General features: G+C 38.2%; 2 protein-coding genes across 2 annotated transcripts in view; one reads left to right on the top strand and one right to left on the bottom strand.

Moving 5' to 3' along the window:
* The window catches only part of LOC118798248, a 23,935-nt gene extending 10,558 nt beyond the window's left edge, over positions 1–13,377 (bottom strand). The window contains exon 1 of the mRNA XM_036557649.1: positions 13,257–13,377. The gene's annotated coding sequence lies outside the window, so the exon portion shown is untranslated. The remainder of the gene's footprint in view (positions 1–13,256) is intronic.
* LOC118798249 (CD276 antigen homolog) lies at positions 6,616–23,006 on the top strand. Its single transcript, XM_036557651.1, has 5 exons — positions 6,616–6,873; positions 7,954–8,229; positions 13,288–13,539; positions 17,580–17,713; positions 21,412–23,006. Exons 1-5 carry the CDS (start codon positions 6,789–6,791, stop codon positions 21,505–21,507), a joined length of 843 nt encoding a protein of 280 aa, XP_036413544.1. The 5' UTR covers positions 6,616–6,788; the 3' UTR covers positions 21,508–23,006.

The following is a 23,006-nucleotide window of genomic DNA, read 5'->3' as shown; positions in this document are numbered from 1 at the left end:
CCCCTTTTTTTTTGCTTTAGATGCACCACAATCTGCAAATTCTCTATTCCAAGATATTTTTATATTGGGACTCTACTAATTCACCATCAATATGGTAGGAGAAACCAAAAATGTTTTTGACTTTTAATGTAAGTTAATGTAAAGAAATTTCATTTCAAGTCATTTTGGAGCTGTCGGTCCAATTATCATTAGTTTTCATGCAATATAAAGGACAGCCACAATGTTCAAATGTATAGAAAAATAAAACATCAAAAATTAAGATATAAGGGCTAATTGACAGCTATACATCCTTTCAAACTCATAGTGCTGAGTTGTCTTCTCACAGTGGAAGGATGAACAGGAGCACCTGTGGATTTTTTTGATCTGAAGCAAGAGTGGAGCCTGATTTTCTCCTCTCTCATGAATGAAAGGAAAGTACTGTTTATCTGAGGGTGACAGTATTGGTGGTCTCCCAGGTCTTACACAGTTGTTATGAATCTCACTTACTTTCCATTGGGGCAGTCGTGGGCTGAAGGTTAGGGGACCAGCTTTGAGACTGGAAGGTCGCTGGTTCGATCCCCTGAGCCAACAGTATGTGACTAAGGTGGCCTTGAGCAGGGCACCTAACCCCCACCTGCTCCCCTGGCGCTGTGGATAGGGCTGCCCACCGCTCCAGGCAAGTGTGCTCACTGCCCCCAAGAGTGTGTCTTCACCAGTGTGTATGTGGTGTTTCACTGCACAGATGGGTTAGATTACGGAGGTGAAATTTCCCCATTGTGGGACTAATAAGGGTCACTTAATCTTGACTTTCTTCTTATGCAAGTCTTATATCTAATCTCCTCAGAAATATCTCCTGAAAAAGGAATGACTTGTACTATAAATCCAGTTTTAGAAAGCAATTTAAAATAAAAAGCAATTTAATGAGCAAGTTTCTCACAGCTGTGAATTAATCACATGTGATTATGACTCTCAAACTCAGTTACATCATAATTATAACTTACTGCATTTTAATGATGAGAAACTCTCATACTTACAACTATTTTATTATGAGACATCTCAATTATAAGCTTCTCATTGTCATAGCATAAATATCATGATTAGAGACTTAGAATTAGATAATAAGTCATAAAGACTTAAGATGTCATAATTAGAATATACTAAGTAATTAGGATGGCATTTTAAGTCAGAATTACAAAAAACATAGAACTCACTCAAAGGCTTCTACTTGAAGTTGCAGCAACTGCATAATTTTTGTCTGATATTTAATGAATAATAATAATCTTCCTGGAGTATTATTTTCATATAACCTGCTATTTAGATTTTTCAATAGCAGTTTTGAATGCTGATAATGTATTATGTGTCACAGCACACGATAAAACCAACAAAAAACACAAGCACAACAAAAGGGAGTGACACTTGTTTGTGCCTGCCAATAACTAGTTGCTGAAGATCTAACAGAAATCACTTTAAAGACTAGTAATTATACAGCAATGCATTTTTCTTTTAATTCAGTAGCAATAACAGACTGTTGAAAAGAAGTGTCATCACATTCAGTCCATAACGGAAAAACATATCCCAAGCTAGTGCCTTTCAGGTGGAAAAACACCTTTAGAAGCCAAACAAATCATTCCGTGACAAGACCAGACTACCGAGACTATTTATCCTCAGTAACAAACCTGAAAGACTGTTTACAACTCACACACACAACTGCACACAGTCCCTACCCTGCCTCCCAAATCTCACTTGCATGCAAAAAAAAAACAAACGGAACACATGAATTTAAGCCAAATAGGTTAGAACACCCTGTCTCTCATTTCACTCATCAAATAAAAGCTAATCTAAAGTGGTCTTTGAACTACTTCTTGGGAAGCTTGCAGTAGCTATTTGCCAAAAGATCAGTGTTTGAATGTTGAATGTTGTCCTCCGGATGCATTCGGTTCACCCTCTTAATTCTAATATAAACACCATGCGAAAGTATGAAAGACACATAACTATGTAAAATCTTGAAATGTATGCTGATACGACAATTCTGTATCTACAACCCCATTCCCAAATAAGTTGGGACGCTGTGCAGAATGTAAATAAAAATAGGATGCAATGATATGCAAATCATGTAAACCATATTTTATATATATAAGGTTAGCTGCCTTGCTATCTAGACTAGATACCTTACCTCAGTTTGGCTTCTTTTTCTGCTGCTGAAAATGAACAAACACTTTTCTCTGATGTCCATTTCGTGAATAAAGATAGAATTTCTGTTTTCTTAGCAATTTTATGCGGCAACTGAGGTAAGGATTACACTTATCCAAGCTGCTTAGCCTATACCTCAGGGGTCAGGTTTCTAGTCCGTATTGATTGACATCACAGAGACTGTTTCTGTAGTTCTTGTACATCATCTAGTTAAAAAAAGTAATTTTAAACCATTTTCTTGTTATCTTGTTGTTCAATAAAGAAACTAATGGAGGGTTTTGTTGTTTGTTTAAGGCTAAATGGCTTTTTTTTTTATAATCCTTGCTATAGATAAAGCAGGATGGCTTGAAAAATGATTGAGGTAGCATCAATATATTGTTGAATTTTTCAGCTTTTAATGTTGTTTCAGTTTTAATTCAGAGGGCAAAAGTGATTAGGAATTCACATTACATTAACATTGATAGAGTGAAGTTAATGTTGACGCTTTAATTGTTGATTTAACATGGATTCAGTGATTTGCTATCTGGGTTGGTTACTAGTTTAACATATTAGCATATTAATTATTAGTTTAGCATATTAAACACATTACACATTAGGATATTAAACACACACACACACACACACATCTACTTATGTAGAATCCAGCAAAGACCCTCATGGGTCTTGAACAAGAAACACAAACAAACACAAATAAAACAGCATGGTGGAGAGGTTTAGCTGGACTGAGGAGGACAGGAAATGCTGCAACTTCTCAGATCTGACAGAAAGAGATATAAAAAGCCTCTAGAAAGTCCTTCTTAATGTCAAGAGCTCAAACAGCTCTACACAGCAGAGAAAAGTCATCTCTCACGTAGAAAAAATAAAACAGACAAAATGTTCTTAGATACAAAATGTCAGTCGGTTCTGAGAAGATCAGGGAGGCCCAATGTACACAAGTTGTGACATTAGAGATGGAAAAAGTGCAAAAAACAAACCAAAAGTAAAACAACTCTGACTCACCGAGACATGCCGAGTCTATAAGAAGGTGCCCTGTAGTATCTGGTGCGAAGACACTAGCAGCAGATCCTTTAAGTCCTGTAAGTTGCAATAAGGAGCCGTGGCATATTGGACGTCCAGCATGTCTCAAAGATCTTTTATCCTGTGGAGATGTTTAGAGGCCAGAGCAACACCTTGGACTCATCATCATATTCCCCAAACCATTTCCGGACAATGTGTGCACTGTGGCCAGGCACATTATCCTGCTGAAAGAGGACACTGCCATCAGGGAATACAACTGCCATGAAAGGGTGTACCTGGTCCATAACAATGTTTAGGTAAGTGCCACATGTCAAACTGACGTCCACGTGAATGTCAGGACCAAGGCTCAGGTCAAGTCTAGTCAAGACTTATTTATATAGTGCTTTTTACGACAGGTGTTGTCGCAAAGCAGCTTTACAGAAAAATCCAGGTCCAAGCCTCCATGAGCAAGATAATGGCGACAGTGGTAAGGAAAAAGTCTCTAAGAGCAAGAGAAACCTTGAGAGGAACCAAGACTCAAAAGTGGAATGCATCCTCCTCTGGTCAACACTGAATAGCAAACAATAACACAAGAGCGATATGAACAGAGTATAAGGTTTTAACATTAGTAAAAAATATTAAAATACAGAAAAGGAGAAAAGCAGCTGAAGCAATGGCCATAATTAAATAGTTTGAGTCTGTGCAAAAGCAGTATCATCAGGAGGGTCAGTTCAAGCAGGTGAGGTTTGCACAGCGTGGCGAGCAGGCAAGCAGTGGGCATCCGATTAAGGCAGATGAAGAAACAGCATCAGACCGCACAGGATGGGAAGTTGTTCAGCTCGGCAAAGAAACACAAGGGCAGTTAGTTCTGTTATAAGTGACTGATTACAGTATACAGTGTAACAGCGTGCGGCAGAGAATCCAGCAGGTCAAGCTATTACAGCCTAACTCAGGTCTTCATATCTGCCCATTTCTCCCACAGCCAAAACGTTGACTATGAGAGCTGAATGTTCGCTTACCATGTAATACACCCCAGTTTAAATTCTGAAATAATCAACATTATTCACTTCATCTGTGAGTGGTCACAATGATTTAGCATATTGGTGAATAAAGGAATCTGAGTCCATTTTTTTTATTTGGTTTCTTTAACAAAAAGGCTTCTTTGTCAAAGATAACACAGACTTGTTTTCTTATGTAATAAAGATAACATGTTACATTTCCTCATCAGCCCAGCCCACAGGTTTTCAGTGGAGTATAGATCAGGGAGACAGGGCGGACACTGAGAGGCTTGATACTGTGGTCAGTCAGTCAGTTCTCATGTGGATTAAAGGTGTTGAAACATGTTTTAGATTCTACTGGAGGATCGATGACCCAATCTTAACCTTCTGGCACACCCTTTAAAATGATTCTTTAAAGATGAGCTGTAACAGAGCACACTCAGAGTCACAGTTAACCTATCAAGATGATTATGTAAAGGTTCTTTAGTAAAAACGCTGGTTATATAAAGAAACAAAAACATTAAACATACTATTTTACACAGCCAGACTGTGGTGTAAAATCTCTTACTTTTAATGGAATCCATAATGTCATGTAACAAAATTCCAATGACTTTTGGGTCTGAACAGCCCCACAACATCTGATCTGATCACAGAACCCAGTGATGTTTAGTGAACTCCAGATGTTTATGTTCGTGGCTCAATGACAGCAGAGGCTTTCTTCTAATATACCTGCCAAATAGTTTGTTGGTATGCAGGTTGCATCTAACTATTCTATTCCGATTGAGCTATTGGTCGGATTATTAATGGATTAACAGGCTGCATGTAAACGTGGCTATTGACGAGATCAGGCTGCATGTGCACATGGCTATTGACGAGAACAGCTTACCTACCAAGATGATTCTTTAAAGCAGAGCAGCTCATTGGCTGTTTGCGCTCACTGATATCATGAACGTACACGAGGCGCCGTTTTAAACTTCTATATAAACTTAAGAGTTCAAAAGCGCTTAAAAATATAACAACTGCGTTAAATGTTTATACTGTTCTGTGTTCAGGAAATGATATTAAAAAAATGTTTAAGCATTTATAAACTATGATTTTGCATAAATGCTCCGTCTTAACCCAATCATTCTGGAGCCGCTCAGGAGCGCGTTAGAGAAACCCAGAAGACATCACAGAGTGGTAATTCTCCGCTCTGCAAGTTCTCTGTTCCAAACCCTTTTAGTAACGTGTACCAGCCCTTTACTTCACTTGAGTGCTCTCTCCACCACCAGATCCTTACAGCCAGCCACTTCCTACTTCCTCGCGGAACCATGCCACCTGTAAACGTCTCCTCTGCAATTGCTCTTCACGCTTAAGTATAGACTTAAACAGTCACACCAAAAATAAACTCCAAATAAGGAATCAAAACTACAAATAAAGCACAATTTCCACAGCAATCCACCACAAAATAATAACACTCTAATACAATCCAAACCCAGATCTACACACAAATTAAGAAAAAGAACAAATTAAAGATACTCAAACCACAAAGTGTTTTAACCGTCTAACATTAACAGTAAACACAAACAGCAGCAGTTCTGATTTACCTTTTTTACTGCAATGCTTTAGATGTCGTGGACTGAAGAGTCCCACACACTGATTCTGGCTAGATAGGTTAAAAAATACCATCTTTATCCAAAAGGTTGTCCATTTTATACTGAATTTACACTTAAAAAGTTCAATTGCACTTGTTGATTTTCTAAGTGAAGAGAAGGCATTCAACTGGCACAATTGTTTGTTGCTGAATTTTACATATTGGAAAAAAAAAAAAAAACATAAAATATGGCCTGTGCAAAAGTTATGGCACATTTAAATTTTTAGATAAATAAAAACAAATAGAACCTGAAAATAGGACAATGTCATATTTAAGTTTGTTCACCATAGAGGACATGTTGTCTTAGTTTCACTCAGAAAACCAAGAGAACATGTAATTCGATCAGGGGTGTTTAGACTATTGCATCTGCTTGTCAGTCTTAAAAGAGCCGAAACTAAAACAGCACGTTCCGATCGAAAGGATAAGAGAGGTTGAGAAAAGGTCACGTAAAATAATTATAAATTGTCTTTGATACATAAAACCACACAAACAAGAAAAATACAGGATTTAATTCTTTTTTTCATTCTTAATTAGATTATTTGTTTGTTTTATTTTTTATGTATTTATGTTCTTAAGAGTTTGCAAACATAAGCAAAATATGAATTAAAATTTCTAGGTGTTTTTATTTATTTATTTATTTATGTGGGTAATTTGTCCTCATTGAGAGGTTAGACTGCTGTCATATTTTCAGTATTAGATCATGCTGATGAACAAAGACGCGCTTGCCTGTTTTTCCTTTAGTGAGTGCAGTGAGCAGTAAAAGCTGAGGGGGTGTGGCCAGGACAGTAGTTTGAAAAGGGAGAGAGAGAGAGAGGGAGAGGGAGGGAGGGAGAGAGAGAGAGAGCGCGAGAGCTGAGCTTGGATATAAACTATGACAGCACGGAGGTCGTATGCACTGCAGTGTGAAGTGCGGATGGACGGCAGTTTAACAGATACATAAGGACTCCTGACCCTTCATAAACATCATCACTGAGCGGTTGGGGACTCTGAAAATGAATAAAACTCCATTTCAGGCCGGAATGTGTCGAAACAGCCTTGCAGTTGTGATCACACTCCTCTTCTCAGTGTCTGTGAGCGGTGAGTACAGAGCGCCTAGTTAATCAGTCATTAATGAATAACTGAGTGAACCAGTAACCTTTGACCTCTTAATGAACTGAGCGAAACTGTACAGTTTATGGCTGAGTCATTTCGGAGACTTGTGTAACAGCATATATACAGTGTATTATTATTATTATTATTATTACGTTAATAAGTAATGGAATTTTTAATATACAGCACTGAGAAAATGATATGTAAAGTAATTACATAATCAGGTAAAACACTAAAATTAGAAAAAATAAACAATATATGGTGATTTTTTTGTTTTATTTGTATTTTTCCAATTAAGCCATCAAAAACTGATGTTGTTGATGTGTTGGTATGTATTTACCTGACAGCAACTGTATATATATATATATATATATATATATATATATATATATATATATATATATATATGGATAAATAGATAAACAGATATAGATACACACACACACACATATATACATGTGTGTGTGTGTGTAATTTTTTTGTGACATGTAATTTTACCAGGGCACTCAAATGTTTGCATACGACTGTATCTATCTTCCTATCTACCTACCTATCTATCTTCACATATGTATACACTAGTGTTCAAAAGTTTGGATTACCTGCATATAAAATAATAGAAATAGTCAATCTAATTATTGATTAGGAATACTTCATCTAATTAAATCAACCATTTAACCATAAACCATCTTTAAAACCCTTAGAAACTTGTCTTAAGATGTTTTCAGTGGGGAAATTTAACCTTAAACAGAGCTTGTGATCTGCCTGCAGATAAGAAGCAACCAAGCATCCATGTGGTCTGTACATGACAACTCAACCACAAAAGAACTGGCATTCTGTCACACTAAATGTTCAGCATTCAAGCCTCAAGCCAGAAAAAGTGGATATGCTGGTCTTCCTGGCCAAAAGAAACAGGCCTGATTTTCTAGAAAATAGTTGCAGTTTACAATGCAGTTGCAATATTGGTTAGATAAATGTCAGTTACATATTTTGCTTGAAACTTTCAGCCCTAACTCAGACTGGTTAACCTACATCTTCTTTATGTTCTATTTACCACACTCTCCCCAACAGACTGCACAAATGTCACAGCCAAAGTTGGAGGAAAAGTGATTTTGCCCTGTAACTGCCCAAACATGTCTTCCTTGATCAGCTGGCAGAGAGACCACACTATAGTGTACAGTGATGACAGAGACCTAACAGCACTACAGTATCGTGGCAGAACTGGAATCCAGGAAAACAGCTGTTCTCTCATCCTAAGTCAAGTCCGTGCATCAGATGAGGGAGTGTACACATGCTACTATGATGCAGAAGCTTTTTCCGATGTGCATGCAACCCTACAGGTTACAGGTAAATAGAGACAAATGTTTATGATTTCTCAATCTCACTCATGGTGACATCAGCGCATATTAGTTATTTCTCTATACACTTGATTCAGCTCAGGCACATGTATAAGAAGTTGAATCAGGTGACAGTTGGGAAAGCACCACTTAAGGGATCTACCCTCTAATGACAGTCTTTGCTCAGGGATCCTTACATTACATGGTGAAACTTTCATGCAGCTAGTCACGCAATATCATTTGGATGAAACTTAGCAGTTGCATGAAGCAATTCGTAAGAAATCAAAGTTGAGCAGTTCATTACTCAATTACTTAGCCAAGCTAGCAGCTCCTATTTCTGACACAGTATTGTACTCACAATATGGAGTGATATCTATGATTCTAGTTGTCTTTGTCATTGAAAATGCCAGTATCAAGAAGAGCAAGCAAGATAAAAATTTCTGCCATATTGTGGTGGCTTTTGGCCCTGTATGGGACTTCTTGGGGAGCATCCTTACTGAGGCAAACTTTTTCCTCAATAACTAAGCTCTCAAGGCATTTCTCAGTGCACTCACACCAGTTCCATGTTGGCCTTTCTTTGGAGCAAGCTGTTAGAGAGGCAGGAAAAGCTGAGTTGATTTTTTGTTGCACTACTCCTTTGTGTCATCAACTGGTCTGCCATGTTGCAAAGGACGAAGGTAAGAGAGAGAAGGAAAAGTGTGCCACGTGGAGTCTAGCCAGCCACCCATGTGACATTTAGTTTACTAGCCCTGCTGTACGAGGGAACCATGCCACTGCCGCAAGCAAGAGCCAACTTCTGTGAGAAATGGAAAGGAGAGCCATCCAGAGAGGGCTGGCCCCAACAGAGAGCCCCTCACAGGGAACCATGTGCTCAGTAGAATTTGAAGGCAATGCTGCTTATGATTACCTTGTGCCTTTGAAGGAGTCTGCTACCATGTCTTGGTGGACATAGGGCAACTTCCTCCTTTTTTTGACCTGGAGTACTGCCCCAGAGGGCTGGGCAACCATCGAGGTGAGCTAAAAGTCGGAGTTGTGTCTTTGCTGGGTAAAAAACAGCTAAAGGTTTGAGGGGGGAAGCAGCAAATTCTGGCTTGCACCCACTTGTGACCCTTGTGTACTGGATACTAGGGGTGGATTTTCTTATCACAGGCAAGGCATCACTGGAGTTTAAGAGTAGGATGTTTCGCTTGGGTCAAGAAAGCTCATTCCTGTGAACCAGTGGTGGCGGATGGATAAGACATGGGGGAATCCTCTAAGGTTGGAGGAATTGAATAATGCAGTGCCAGTGGTAAAAGGGGAAACACCAATTGCTGAAGGCAATGCACTCAAGGAGAGTATTGAGGAGATGAAAGCCAGTGACAATATTGGAGGAAGTTGCACACATCAGCGGGCAGCAAGTGAGAAAGTTGTGGGGGGGGCTCAACGAAAGTGAAAGTGGCACAGGCCACTTTGGAGCAGCTAGGGCTATGAAAGAACTGAGACAAAGATTCTACAGGCCTGGCTGCCCAGTAAGGTTTTTTGTAAGCTGCGGAGATGCCTGCACTGAAGGTGCCAGCTGACTGCTCCTATGCGTCCCTTCAGTCAGATTTGGATTTAGGTGTGCCGCCTAATACGGATAGTGAAGCAGACATGGACAGAGTGTGTCAGGGAGCTAAAAACCAGTAAAGAGATGAGGACGTCATCATGAGGCAAGCAGCCGCCAGAGGTGAGCGTATGATGTACGCTGTCAGAGAGTGCCATCAAAGACAGGAACATGAGTGTGAAAGTTTACCTGCAGAAGGGACATTGCCTTTGCAGATAAACAACCATAAAAATTGGTAGCAGTATGCTGATGTCTCGGTAGCTAGCTAGCTAAATTTCCCGTTCCACCTTAAATGGTGCAGCAGTTCTGACACCTGAGGTGTACTGATGCACTATTTAAGGTGGGACAAGAAGCTGAGGAATATTTGACTTCAGCCTCATATTACCGAGGAATTAGGGGTGGATGATAATAAATAATCCCCCCCCTTTTTGAAAGCATGTGATGCCCTAAATGTAACTAAAGCCCAGCAGTAAGGTTGCTGAACTTTACCCTCCTCTGCTATCACTGCAGACTGGTCGGGTCACCTACAGAGCACAGCTAGTAGCCTGTTAATGAAGTAATGTTCTTTTTTATTTGAGGGTGGTCCCATTTCCCAGAGGAAGATTTCAACCACTACCCCTTGTAACTCAGTTCCAAGGGGCAGGGTGACACTTGAAAACAAGGGGTAGGGGTAAAAATAAGAAATGGGATTGGACCTTTGATTACCAGTGATTCCAGCCTATATGGGATACTAATCACTTAAGTGCTTTATCATCTTACCACGATCTTTCCTAAATCATATTCTTAAGAAATCTTGATGAGTCAGATAATACAGATGAGTCAAAGCATTTTACTTAGGCTGAACCTGTCTGTATTTTACAAGTACGAATTGGAACTATAGAACTCCTTCTTTTGTGGTTGTATCATCCAACTTCGAATCCCACATGCCATAATGGAACAAAATACCCTGAAGTCCATAAAAAGGTGTTAAGTTGTGGAAGTAGGGATGTGCATAGTGACTAGCACTTTCCATGAATAGAGTTCAGTTTATGTTCCATTATCTGTTTAAAAGTAATAATATTTCTGTGAAAAGTGAAAAGATCTTAAAAATAAAGTTATTAAATTTTAATAATCACAAAAACACATAAAAAGGCTGTATCCATCTTTAATGTGGTGATTTATGGTCATTAAAATCTTCCAGTTACACCCTAATTACAATGATATTTGGTTTATTTCCAACAATGTAATGTTATAATAATTATTTTCCCCTGTTAATTTATTTGATTTAACAAAAAAAGTCTTTTATGCACAGGAAACATCCTGGACAGGTCACCAGTCCATCACAGGGCAGACACACAGACACATACATTCACACACACATTCATACTTAGGGGCATTTTAGCATGTCCAATTGGCCTGACTGCCTGTCTTTGGATTGTCGTGGCCCAATGGGATAGGTTCCAGCAAACGAGTGAGAGAGAGGTGGGAGTGAGAGCACCTGCATGTGTTTTCCTCATCTAACACAGACTTGGTCAAAACAGTTATACCTTTATGCAAATTGTATGTAAATTACACAATTTACATATGCAATTGCTAATTCATCATTAACAGATCAAGCCTATCTAAACACAGTGTCATTGGAGATTCAGTCAACAAAGATAGTGTCCCTGTTAATGACGTCAGGAAGTGTTGCTATCAGTCAGGCTCAAGGCCTTAAAGGTTCCCCAGTAGTCAAAGATGACGGAAAAACCCAGTTACAGATCCTGTACCGCAGGCTGCCGCCATGTCTGATAGGATAGACTGGAGATGGGCATAAACAAGTCCTTATCTCATGTCACAGCGTCTTTCTCAAAGAACATAACAACAAGCCTCAACGAGACAAGAAAGCCTTATTCCTAGGTCTAAGAAATATATCCTTAAGAAAAAAATCTATGTTAAAAAGTGCTAAGATAATCTTCATCCCTTCACTAGCTTGTTTTAGGCCAAATTCGCCACCTTGTTACACATTTTTGTAACCTACAGTTTATTTTTAAATTAAAATTAAAAGAAAATGGCTTGAAACAAATATTTTAATGAAAACATTTTGATTAAAACATTTTTTTTCAAATCTCCTCTCTGCTCTATGTTGTAAACTGTACATGTTTCTTACTGCATTAATATCAACTTAAGCGGGGGTATGATCTCTGTGTTCAGTTCTATTACTCGCTTCAACTCTGTTACCCAGGATGCCACCAGCCACTTTATTAAGTACACCTGCTTGTTTCTACAATCATTAACCATTATATCAGCTCCACAGGTTCACTTAGTTCTACAGTTACTGACTGTAGTCCATCTGTTTCTCTGCATATTTTGTTACCCTGTTCTTCAATGGTCAGGACCCCCACAGAGCAGGTATTATTTGGGTGGTGGATCATTCTCAGCACTGCAGTGACACTCACGTGGTGGTGGTGTGTTAGTGTGTGTTGCTGGAGTTTTTAAACACTGTGCACAACTGCTGTCTACTCTGTTAAACACACCTACTTTGTTGGTCCACCTGGCTGGATTCCTTTGGTTGGTGGACTGTTTGTAGTCCAGCAGAGACACTGAGATGTTTCAGAAATTCAGCAGTACTGCTGCGTCTGATCCACTCATACCAGCGCAACACACACTAACACGCCACCACCATGTCAGTGTCACTGCAGTGCTGAGAATGATCCACCACCTAAATAATATCTGCTCTGTGGTGGTCCTGTGGGGTCCTGAGTGCTAAAGAACAGGGAAAAAATTGGGCTAACAAAGTATGCAGAGAAACAGATGGACTACAGTCTGTAATTGTAGAACTACAAAGTGCACCTATATGGTAAGTGGAGCTGATAAAATGGACAAAGAGTGTAGATACAAAGAGGTGTACTTAATGAAGCTGGTCAGTGTACATTTTCATCAGGTTGGTGTATCAGAGCACAGCTCTGTTTGGCATTCACACAAACCAAAGGTGCTTGAGCTATATTCTGGTGCATTCTGACCAATCCAATGTAACCTCTGTTAACCAAGGAATCAATTAGCCATTCATACTACCATGTGCAACTGATGGCTTCATTCCTCTCCGTCAATAGCTAGCAATCGAGTGGGCTAGCAGTCGAAGGTGTCTGAGTGACACATCACAAAAAGAAATGAGCAGTCTCCTCCAAACACACACAGAAGTCCACTGACTGCATTAGGCGTATCTCAGAAAGAAGATTTTCTCCTAAATATGGATTGGAGGAAGCATGTGTTAGCCTTAATCCTATGGTGCAAATATTGTAGGCAGTAATTAGCATTTTCATGCAAAAAAAGGAGTTCTAGGAATTCTTGGCATTACTAGGTTACATGAGTGCTTTTGACAGGTTTTGGCAGTTTGTCAAATTGCCTCTAAGGTAAATTCAATCTCAGGCCAAGATGAATTACAGTTTGGACATTTATAACTTTTGATCATTAAAATGAAGATTTTTTATACTCACGTTTTCTGTCATTCCTTCTTTCTCCTCACAGCCAACTTCATTACAAACTGTACGAACAGATCTGGCAGTTATCATTGTAAGGCCATACAGGGCTATCCTGAGGGGAAGATTGCATGGAAACTGAACGGTCAGCTGCTGTTCCCACATCCAGTATTTTCCTACAGTAAAATGGACAGTCTCACTGGTCTCTATGACATCGAGAGCTCTGTAAGCATAAAAGAAAGTGGCACAGTCACGTGTGAAGTGGAGATTTCTGGATTAGCAAAGGAAATTGCGCAGTGTGGTGAGTGTGTAATACCCTTTTGTTAGTTTAAGTTCAGGATCACGTTCACTTACAATGGAATGATGCAAATGCTTTCCTTTATCAAAAGGAGTGTTTTAGGGAATGTTCAGTTTCACAGTTTGGTGGCTACAGCTTGCATTACTTGCATTGCTGCCCACAAATGCATTACAACATTTTGAGACATAGTGGGACTTGACAAGAGATGTAGGATGTACTGACCTCAAATCAAACAACTCATATGAAACTTTTGTGACCAATATCAACACCAATTTTATGGAACTAAAGTTCTGCCAACCCATAACACTGACTAAAAAACTTTGTCATTTAATTTAAACAGATTCCAGTAGTTGTAGTTAAACAGTGTTTTACTGACTGACATGATTATTAGTTATATTGCTTGTTTTTAGGTTGAAAAAGGTTTTAGGTTTTCCGGCCTAAAACTAGAGTTTAACAGGTTATTTGTGTTATGTATTATTGCATTGCATGGCACTGTATCCCTTATCATGGCATACAATCATTGGGAATTCCTGTGATGTTAACCAATCCTGACTGCTAGCCTAGCCACTGAGCTATAAGTTAATAAATACAACCAAGCTACAGCCTCAGTGTAACTCTTATCTCGGTCATCAAGCACCATCAGCCACACTGATGTAAGGTATCATGTTAGCTAGGTAGCTACCTTGCTAGCTTTAGCTTTTACCTTGTTCTTATCTGATGAGGCGTTTCTGTCCTTTTGATTGATTAATTGATAGATTGATTGATTGATTGAGTGGTGGTTTCCAGAACACCTGTGTGTTCCTACATTTGCTAAATGGTCATCCATTTGATTTTCATTAAGTTCGTAGTTGGTTATAAGAGCTACTTTGATTGAATAATAAGCAGCGTGACTCTGCACTTGAGCCTGAAAAGCTGAAGCTGTGAGGACTGTTTGATTGAGACCGACTTTGTTAATTAACTGTTTTAACCACATTAACTTTATTAAATAGACAAAGGTAAGCAAACTCACCCCAAGACTAGCAGACATGGCTGTAACTTGCTATGAGGACACCAAGGTCCGGACCTCGGTAGTTTCAGAAGGTTTTTTTTTTCCCATATCTCCATTAATGAGATTAAATATTGTAACAGCTGCATTCTGATAATGTACAGGGTAGAGCCATGGGTATCACAGGCCTACCCAATTACACAGGGTAGAGCCATGAGTATCACAGGCCTTTTATAGCCAATCAAAATCATTGCGCTCCTCACCAAGCTCCGCCTTATTTTCATCAGCCCTCCAATTACTGAGTTGCAGCCATTGCTTCATGCCTTCAGTTCATTATCAGTGCCCATCATGTTCGTAACTACCATGAGGACACTATAGTCCTTGGAAAAATATTTAAAAATATTTCCCCATTTCGGAAGTGTTTTATGCAGTTCAGAGTGGAAACATGATGAGACTACCCAATCGAGTAGTGACTCTCTCTTAGCTGATCCGAGAACAGCTGTGCTTTGGTCACAGATGTAAATGCCTGCTGTGTTTATCTTTGTACAAGCTGCTATACTAACTTTATCCTGAGTGACTTTGATTTCTTGTCTAGCTCAGTTTAGGCTATAGGCTCCATAGGTGGCTATGTTAGTGATTAGATGAGAAATTAAAGTCATATTGTGTTACCTGCTGGCAACATACCACAAGTTCACTGTTAACTAGCATAATGGCAAAGTATCATCTAACATAATTAAGAAATCAACAGGTATATTAGGCTGTATTTTTGTCTTATTAACTGTATAAGTACCCTGTCCTTTCCATTTGCTGTTTTTTGCTACAGACAATACTTTTATGATGTATAATATAATCAAAAATGATAGAGATAAAGAGAGAGAGATAAAGAGAGGTAAATTAAATAAAATCAACATGACTTCATATGAAGTTTTCAGGCCCTGCACGGGGAAGCACTCCTTTGGCTTTTAATGCTTCATTCAGCCAATCTGATTACCTCATTCTGGCATCACATGAAGGGTGATCTGATCCGTTTTGTCATCGCAGTGACAAAAGTATGATGAAGTGTTTATCATAGAAACTCATATTAGAAAGCGAGAAAAATGCACTTCATCATGCAGCTGTAATGAGATCCAAAGAAACTGCCTCGGCTTGTTAGCAGCCTTAGCACTGTGATCAACTTCTCTGGTTCCTCATATCAGGTTTAACCTGTTGGCATGTACCGTGTGTTATGTAAGCCAAAATGTCTTATACCTCAGCTATGTACCCTTGATTTAATACTCATAGTAGACCTCGGTTGGTTAACATATACTACATGGACACCAGTGATGAAAAGCATAAAAAACACAAATATTTTGAAGTCAGTATCTTAATGCATGTGAACAATAAGAAGAACTTGGATGTCTATATCTAGGATGTTTACAAAGTGTCATCTGATGAAATTATAGACCCAATCCTCTGGTTCTTAGTAGTCGTGTCCAGACAAGTTGCAGCCATTATACGGTGGTGACAAATTGGTGCAGTTTCACTGGGGAATGGGGAGAAGCAGACATAAATCCTGGCTTGTCATTCTGTCTACATGATTTGTAATAAATTTGCATGATTTCATTCACTTTCACCCATACTAGCGAGATTCCACTGCTATGGTTGTGTTTGTCTAGGAGATAATTTATCCTCACAGTTGGGGCTACACTCTTAACAATAAAGGTGCCATAAAGAGTTCTTAGGAGTCTTGAATGACCAATGCTGAGTTTCTAAAGAACCTTTGGTAACACAGTACTTGAACCCTGCAACATAACACTGACATAACCATGCATTTACAAGTCATAAAAGATGTATGCTGACGAGTCATCATAGCAAATTTTGTTCAGTAACATAACAGTGTTATGTTACTATTACCAGTGTCATGATTTTGGTACATGTACTCTAGTTAGCCAACATCAAACATTACCACCCCTGTCATGACAATTAACAGTAAAGATAACCTGATACTGTTCATTACTGGACACAGTCAGTCATAACAACTGATGACAGCATATGACATCTACCATAAGATGTTTATGGCATGGTTATGTCAATGTTATGTAGCAGGGTTCAAGTAAAATGTTACCAGATATTTCAATAGATGTTTTATAAAGAACAGCTTGTAAATTAGCTGTGTGAGTGCAATCTTTTTATAGTTTAAAGGAAAAACATTCACATACTGTACTGTGCGAAAGCCAGAGACCACCCTTCAATGATTTCATTTCCAGTCAAAACAGCCATTATAAGTGTAAGTTTTTCAGCCTCAGCAGAGAATAAAAAAATAAATAAAATAATACCACATTTCTATATTTAGTTGATGAATAAAATTGGGTCCATTTTTGCAGCTTCCATTCTTTTCAGAATTTGCTTTCAGTTTTTCAAAGAAATCTGCAGGAATATTTTTCCACACCTCCAAAGTTCAGTCTTAGAAGTTGGTTGCATTTTCTGCTTTTCATCATACAATTAATCCCAACCACATCCTGTGACGTTAAGGTTTGGATGGTCAGTCCATTGTTCTGAGAACACAAGCAACTTCTTTGTTAGATTTGCAATTTTTCTTCTTTTTTATCCATTTCTTTTTCTCAGTAAGGGCTTCTTGACAGCTACACATCTTAGACCCATAGCACTAAGTTGTCTTCTCACAGTGGAAGGATGGACAGAAACACCTGTGGATTATTTCAGATCTGAAGCAAGAGTGCAGCTTTTCTTCTCTCTCTCAAAGATTAAAGCTTTTAGTATTGTTTATGTGATGGTGACAGTTGTGGTGGTCTATCTGGGTGTTAGTTAGGAGTCCCATTTTCTCTGTATCATTTAATCATTTTTTTGATCTCCAGTTTTTCCTCTTTTTTGCTTTATATATATATATATATATATATATATATACCTTTTTTTTTATCATGCATCATCTTATAATGCTGCAATGAAAACAGTTCCAGGTACTTAAGAAAAGATTATATGCGACATTCATGCCATGTTACACTACCTGAGTCACTGGGACAGCATCCATTACTCATATTGTTTATTTTCTCCCCCCCCCCAGTCACTGGCCCCCATATGCAGAGAGCTCTTGAAGTTTTCTGGAATGTTCCGGTGGTTTCTGTGGTGTGCGGATCACTGGTGGTCCTTTTGATCTGGCTATCTGTGTGGATTATCAAACGGCAAAACAGAAGAAATGTAAGCAAACTTGTTCTTTCTGCCTGAACATCTTTTCATGCCAAGATGATCATCAGTTATTTTAGTCATTCCAAAAAGATTTATGACTACAATTAGAGATGGTGCGATACCACTTTTTCTCTTATAATACTGGACCATTGGGTATCAGCTGATACTGATACTAATTCAAATAATGTTTTATTTAAAACCTTTACATTAACTGAAGCACTTCACCTAACATAATCATCTAAAAGTAGACAGATGAACGGAAACTTAATCTTGCGCAACCTGTTGTTGTTGCGCTCACACATACTCACACTAATGTCAACAGTTACACAGATTTGCAAAGTCATGCAAAACTAGAAAATATAAGAAAATATAGGACAGTCATTCAGCTAGCATGCATGATACAAATGTTAGAATTAGCCACATAGCTATTAAATAAGCAAGCTGTAAGTTAGAAGTTAGAGCTTTTTTGTTTCCATAAGCTCAATGATGTCTTAATGAATCTATACTGGTTCCTTGATACCACTTTGTGTAGTACACTGTACTGATGCTTAGAAGATACTTTGCTTACCTTTAACATGCATGCAATTAAATATTTGTTAAATTCACCGTGATTTTGCCTCACCTTCACCCTGGTCCTAACTTTAACCTCTGCCCAATTCCTAACCTTAACCCTGCAGCTGTTGAGGATAAACTCAGTTTCACCAAATAGTTTGTTAACAATTTGAACATTTGTAGATAATCTAAAGGAGGCTATCGTGTCCTATCCAAACAAAGTAAAACCAGTCTCATTTATTTACATATATTTTCCTCAAACCACCAAACCCAATTCACATTCTGCTTGTTGCAACGTACACCAGTTGTGAAATCTAACGACTGAGGACAGTGACTCACCTCAAATAAAATGACTCATAACAAATAATTGTGTAGTAACTGTGAAAGGCCAGTCCAGAATGTTCTGCTGATATCAGACCGATATCCATCAATAATGATATGCCATCTCTAATTACAATATGTTATAAAACTTTATAAGCGGTTAACCCTTAGAAGACATGAGGTATGACTTTGGTTTGGATATACTGTTTAAATGTAATAACTAGGGATGTCCCAATCCATTTTTTTGTCCCCAGAATCAGATCCAAATACATTAATGCTGAGTATCAGCTGATACCAATGTGATCTGATCTGATCTTTGTTTTTATAGATAATACAGGTAATTTAGGTAATTTTCTGTAGGAGATGTGTTAACTTATTTTCATTTAGAAAATCAACAAAACGTAATTAGTCTGAGGGCATTTAAACTTTTGCCGCTGTGAACTACTAATGCCAGTTTAAAACCACAAGCCACATGACCCCTGGGGGTGGAGTTTAGTTTGTACATGCTTCTAGCGGCATGCTGCTCATCATTTAGATTTCTATATTAACTTCTAAAAATGTGCCACACTGCTGCAGGTTATGCTTTCACTTTTAGAGCAGTGAAGTTAACAGAATGCACAAAGGATTGGAATTGGATCATGCTTAATACTGCCGATTCCTAATCAAATCAAATATTCCTAGATTGACTCAGATCCCAATCCTTTGAATTGAATTGGAACATCTCTAGTTTACCTTTACATTTGATTTACATTCAGTAAGCTTTGAATCTACACTTTTTTCATTAGTTTCAGTGTCGCAAAAGGACAAAGATGGTTTTTCTTTACACAAGACAATATTGTCTGTTCAACAGTAACGTTTCCTCAAATTCAGATCATAATAAGATATCTCCTCTTCCACAAACCCAGTTCCAAAAAAGCTGAGACAGTAGGTAAAATGCAGATAAAAACCAATTGCAGTGATCCATGAATCTACTTAGACTAGAATTTGAATGGCAATTGTACAAAGACATAAAATGTTTTATCTGCTTCATTATCTTTTGTAAACAAACACTCATTCTGAAATTAATGCCAGCAGCATGTTCTAAATAAGTTGGCACAAGGGCAATTTAAGACTAGGAACACTATGAAATGTTCAAAAAACGTCTTAAAAAGGTGATAGAATCATGCTTGGATATAAAAGGAGCATGCAGGAAAAGCCTGAACAAGGGTGAGTCGAGACTTGCCACTTTGCCAAAGATGCACCAGGAAAAAATCTGACAGTTTAAGAACAATGGGCCTCATTCACCAATACCTAAGTTTTCTCTTAAATTTGTTCTTGAAAAATGGGGCCTTAGAAAAAATCTATGTCAGATTCATGACGTGTTCCTAAAGTGCAGAACTGTTCACACCTTTGTGCTCTTGAGTGTGAATAAATTCTGTTCTTATATAAGAACAAATCCCAAATAAGAAAACACTGGTGAATGTCAGAAGCTTTGTGAAAACTGAGTAAGTGGGTTTGAAGAAGAAATTTCCTCTTAAGAACAGTTAGTGTAAAAGGCCCAATGCTTCTCAGCGAGTGATTGCAGGTATTTTAGGTATTTCACCCCCTTTAGTGCATAATAACATCAAGAGAATGAGGGAATCCATAGAAATCTGTGTGTAAAAAAAAAAGTCAAGGCTGAAAACCACAACTAAATGCCCATGACCTTCGATCCCCCAGTTGGCACTGCATTATTGCTTCTGTTATGAATATCACGGCATGAGCTCAGGAATGCTGCATCCACAAATGCAAGTTAGGACTATACTATGCACAGCAGAAGCCATATATCAACAATGCTTGGAACACTGCTGACTTCTCTGGGCTCAAGCTCATCTGAAATGGACTGATGCACAGTGAAACGTGCATACTGTGCTTTTACAAGTCAGCCTTTCAGACTGTTTATGGAAATAATGGACATTGTGTTCTTCAGGCCAAAAAAGAAAAGGATCATCTAGATTGTTACCAGCATAAAGTTCAAAACTCAGGGTCATGGTAGGGGAGGGTATTACTGGGTAACTTACACAACTGTGAAGGCAGCATTAATACTGAACACATTTTGGAGCAGCATATGCAGCCTTCTAGACGACGTCTTTTTCAGGGACGTCAATGCTGATTTCAACATGACAATGCCAAGCAGCATTTTGCCTGTTTGAGCATGGCTGCAAAATCAAAGTACAGGTGCTAGACTGGCCTGCTTGCGGCAGATGATTTACTTCAAAATACAACAACAAAGGCCCCGTACAAATGCACAGTTAAAGACTTGTATAACAGAAGAACGGCATAAAATTACACTTTCAAAACTGGATCAGTTTGTATATTCTGTCTCCAACCATTTATAAAGTGTTGTTTAAAGGAGAGGTGATGTAACTCAATGGTAAACATGCCCCTGTTTCAACTTTTTTGGAACGTGTTGCAGGCAATACATTTGGAATGAGTGTATATTTACAAAAAAACAATGAACAAAAAAGTTCACAAGGTAAGGAACAAAAGTTCAGAAGGTAAAACATGTTTTTATAACATTCTAAATCCAATACAGGTGAAAAGAATTTACCAATCGCTGCTTTCTGTTTTTATTAGCATTTCATATGCCATCCTAACATTTTGGAATTGAGCTTGTACTCACATGCGCAAACATTGTATTAAACTTTAGAAACTGTATTTCCGACAAAGTTTCTCTGTGAACAGAGGTGATAACTGCTACTCCTAAGGGTTAAGATTAGAACTGAAACATCTGTGAGCATTAAAGTGTCATTTTGTAAACTAAAATGCCTTTTCAGTATGCATTTAATCCTCACTAATGATTGTGTCTTGGTTTGAAGGAAACGAGGGACAACCAGCCCGAACTGTGGTCACTAAAGGATAAAGACCTTTTTCACAAACCTGACCATGCTGACAAGCCTAATCTGTGTATTTGATAAGGGTGACCTTTGAAAAAAAGGAATGTGAATGCTGAAAAAAAGGAGTGTCAATGCTGAAAAAAGGAATGTGAATGCTGAAAAAAGGAGTGTCAATGCTGAAAAAAGGAATGTGAATGCTGAAAAAAAGAGTGTCAATGCTGAAAAAAGGAATGTGAATGCTGAAAAAAAGAGTGTCAATGCTGAAAAAAGGAATGTGAATGCTGACGCCAGCATTGTTTTGTCTATGCAGTGTCTGTAAAATGAGAACTTCAAATTCTATCAAGCTGGATCTGAGTTCAGGGTTGAGTTCACCTGAGCGATAACCTGTCAGGAATGTCCCTGAGTTTCAAAATCTGTTGTGGGTTGAGCCTTTACACAGGTGTTCTTTGGAAAAGATCATCCATTTCTAGATCATTCAAAGAACGCAGGCATTTTATTTACTTAAAGCTTTGTTGTTTCACGCTTTAGAAATCTTTGCCCTCATTTCTTTTCCCACTTTCATGGCAGTTTGGTAGCAGAAGCTTCAAATATGGTATTAACTTTAATCAGAGATGCATTCTTTGCAGTATGCAGGTGTGTGCTATATCAGGATGAAGTGGAGTGAATACAAATTTTACTCCTTAGTCAGGGTTAACTGTAAGAGCCTGGGGAACCAGTTGTAACAGTCAAAGATCTGGTTAATTTTAAGCAAACACTTTTAATTCAATAAAATTCTATGCTGTTTAAACCAAACAGGCTTCCAATTGTATCCAGAAGTTTGAACACTCCCAGAAAAATGTTTTGTTGATTTCCTAAGTAAAAGTAAGTTATCTACAAAATTGAGTGTGGCATTTGTTTGCTTACTTTAGTGCACAATTTTTTTTATTTGCTAAGTTTCACATCTTTTGCCTCATTATTGTACTGTATGACACATTTTGATGTAAATTAGCAAACTAAAAAAAAGCAAATAATTTTACATCTTCGTTCACGTCATATATATGCTACTTAAATTGTCAGCACCCCCAACTTGAAACACCTTCCCACATCCCTGCCACAGTAACACTGTTAAAACTAACCCTGCCATGTGGGGGCTGTACTTTAGCCTTGCCAGCTGTCACTGTGTGCTCTTAATTTGCTTCAAAATGGTGCTATATTACAGACAAGAGGGTGATTACAATAATATTGCAGTGAATGCTGCTACATTTGACCCTGTGTCAGGTTGTGCTTCACCCTTCACTACCCACTAGAAAAAAAACTAAGCATATACCTGCTATAGCCATATACGTGGCTGTGACAACTATAGGGCAAAAAACATAACATCTTGATGCCTAAAGACATTTTAACCAGATGTATGTAACAATATATGGAGCATTCTACTGAATTAGTTCAAACTGTGGTTCCAGACCTTAGATATTTACAAAGATTATGCTATGATATATTTGAACCCAAAGAATTCATTGCGATAGTAATAAGCTACATATATGCAAAATCATCACTTAAAGGTACTTTGTGTTCTGTCCCAAACCATATGCTGTAAA

This window comes from Colossoma macropomum, unplaced genomic scaffold (genome assembly GCF_904425465.1).
Source record: "Colossoma macropomum unplaced genomic scaffold, Colossoma_macropomum, whole genome shotgun sequence".
NCBI classification, from domain to species: domain Eukaryota; kingdom Metazoa; phylum Chordata; class Actinopteri; order Characiformes; family Serrasalmidae; genus Colossoma; species Colossoma macropomum.
Note: the sequence above shows the minus strand (reverse complement) of the source record. Positions and strands in the feature narration are given on the sequence as shown.

Bases quoted from the DNA above. Each gene is read 5' to 3' on its own strand.
- LOC118798249 (XM_036557651.1), top strand. From the start codon at position 6,789: ATGAATAAAACTCCATTTCAGGCCGGAATGTGTCGAAACAGCCTTGCA. The intron at 6,874-7,953 runs GTGAGTACAGAG...TCTCCCCAACAG, and splicing joins CTTCTCAGTGTCTGTGAGCG to ACTGCACAAATGTCACAGCC. The intron at 13,540-17,579 runs GTGAGTGTGTAA...CCCCCCCCCCAG, and splicing joins AAAGGAAATTGCGCAGTGTG to TCACTGGCCCCCATATGCAG.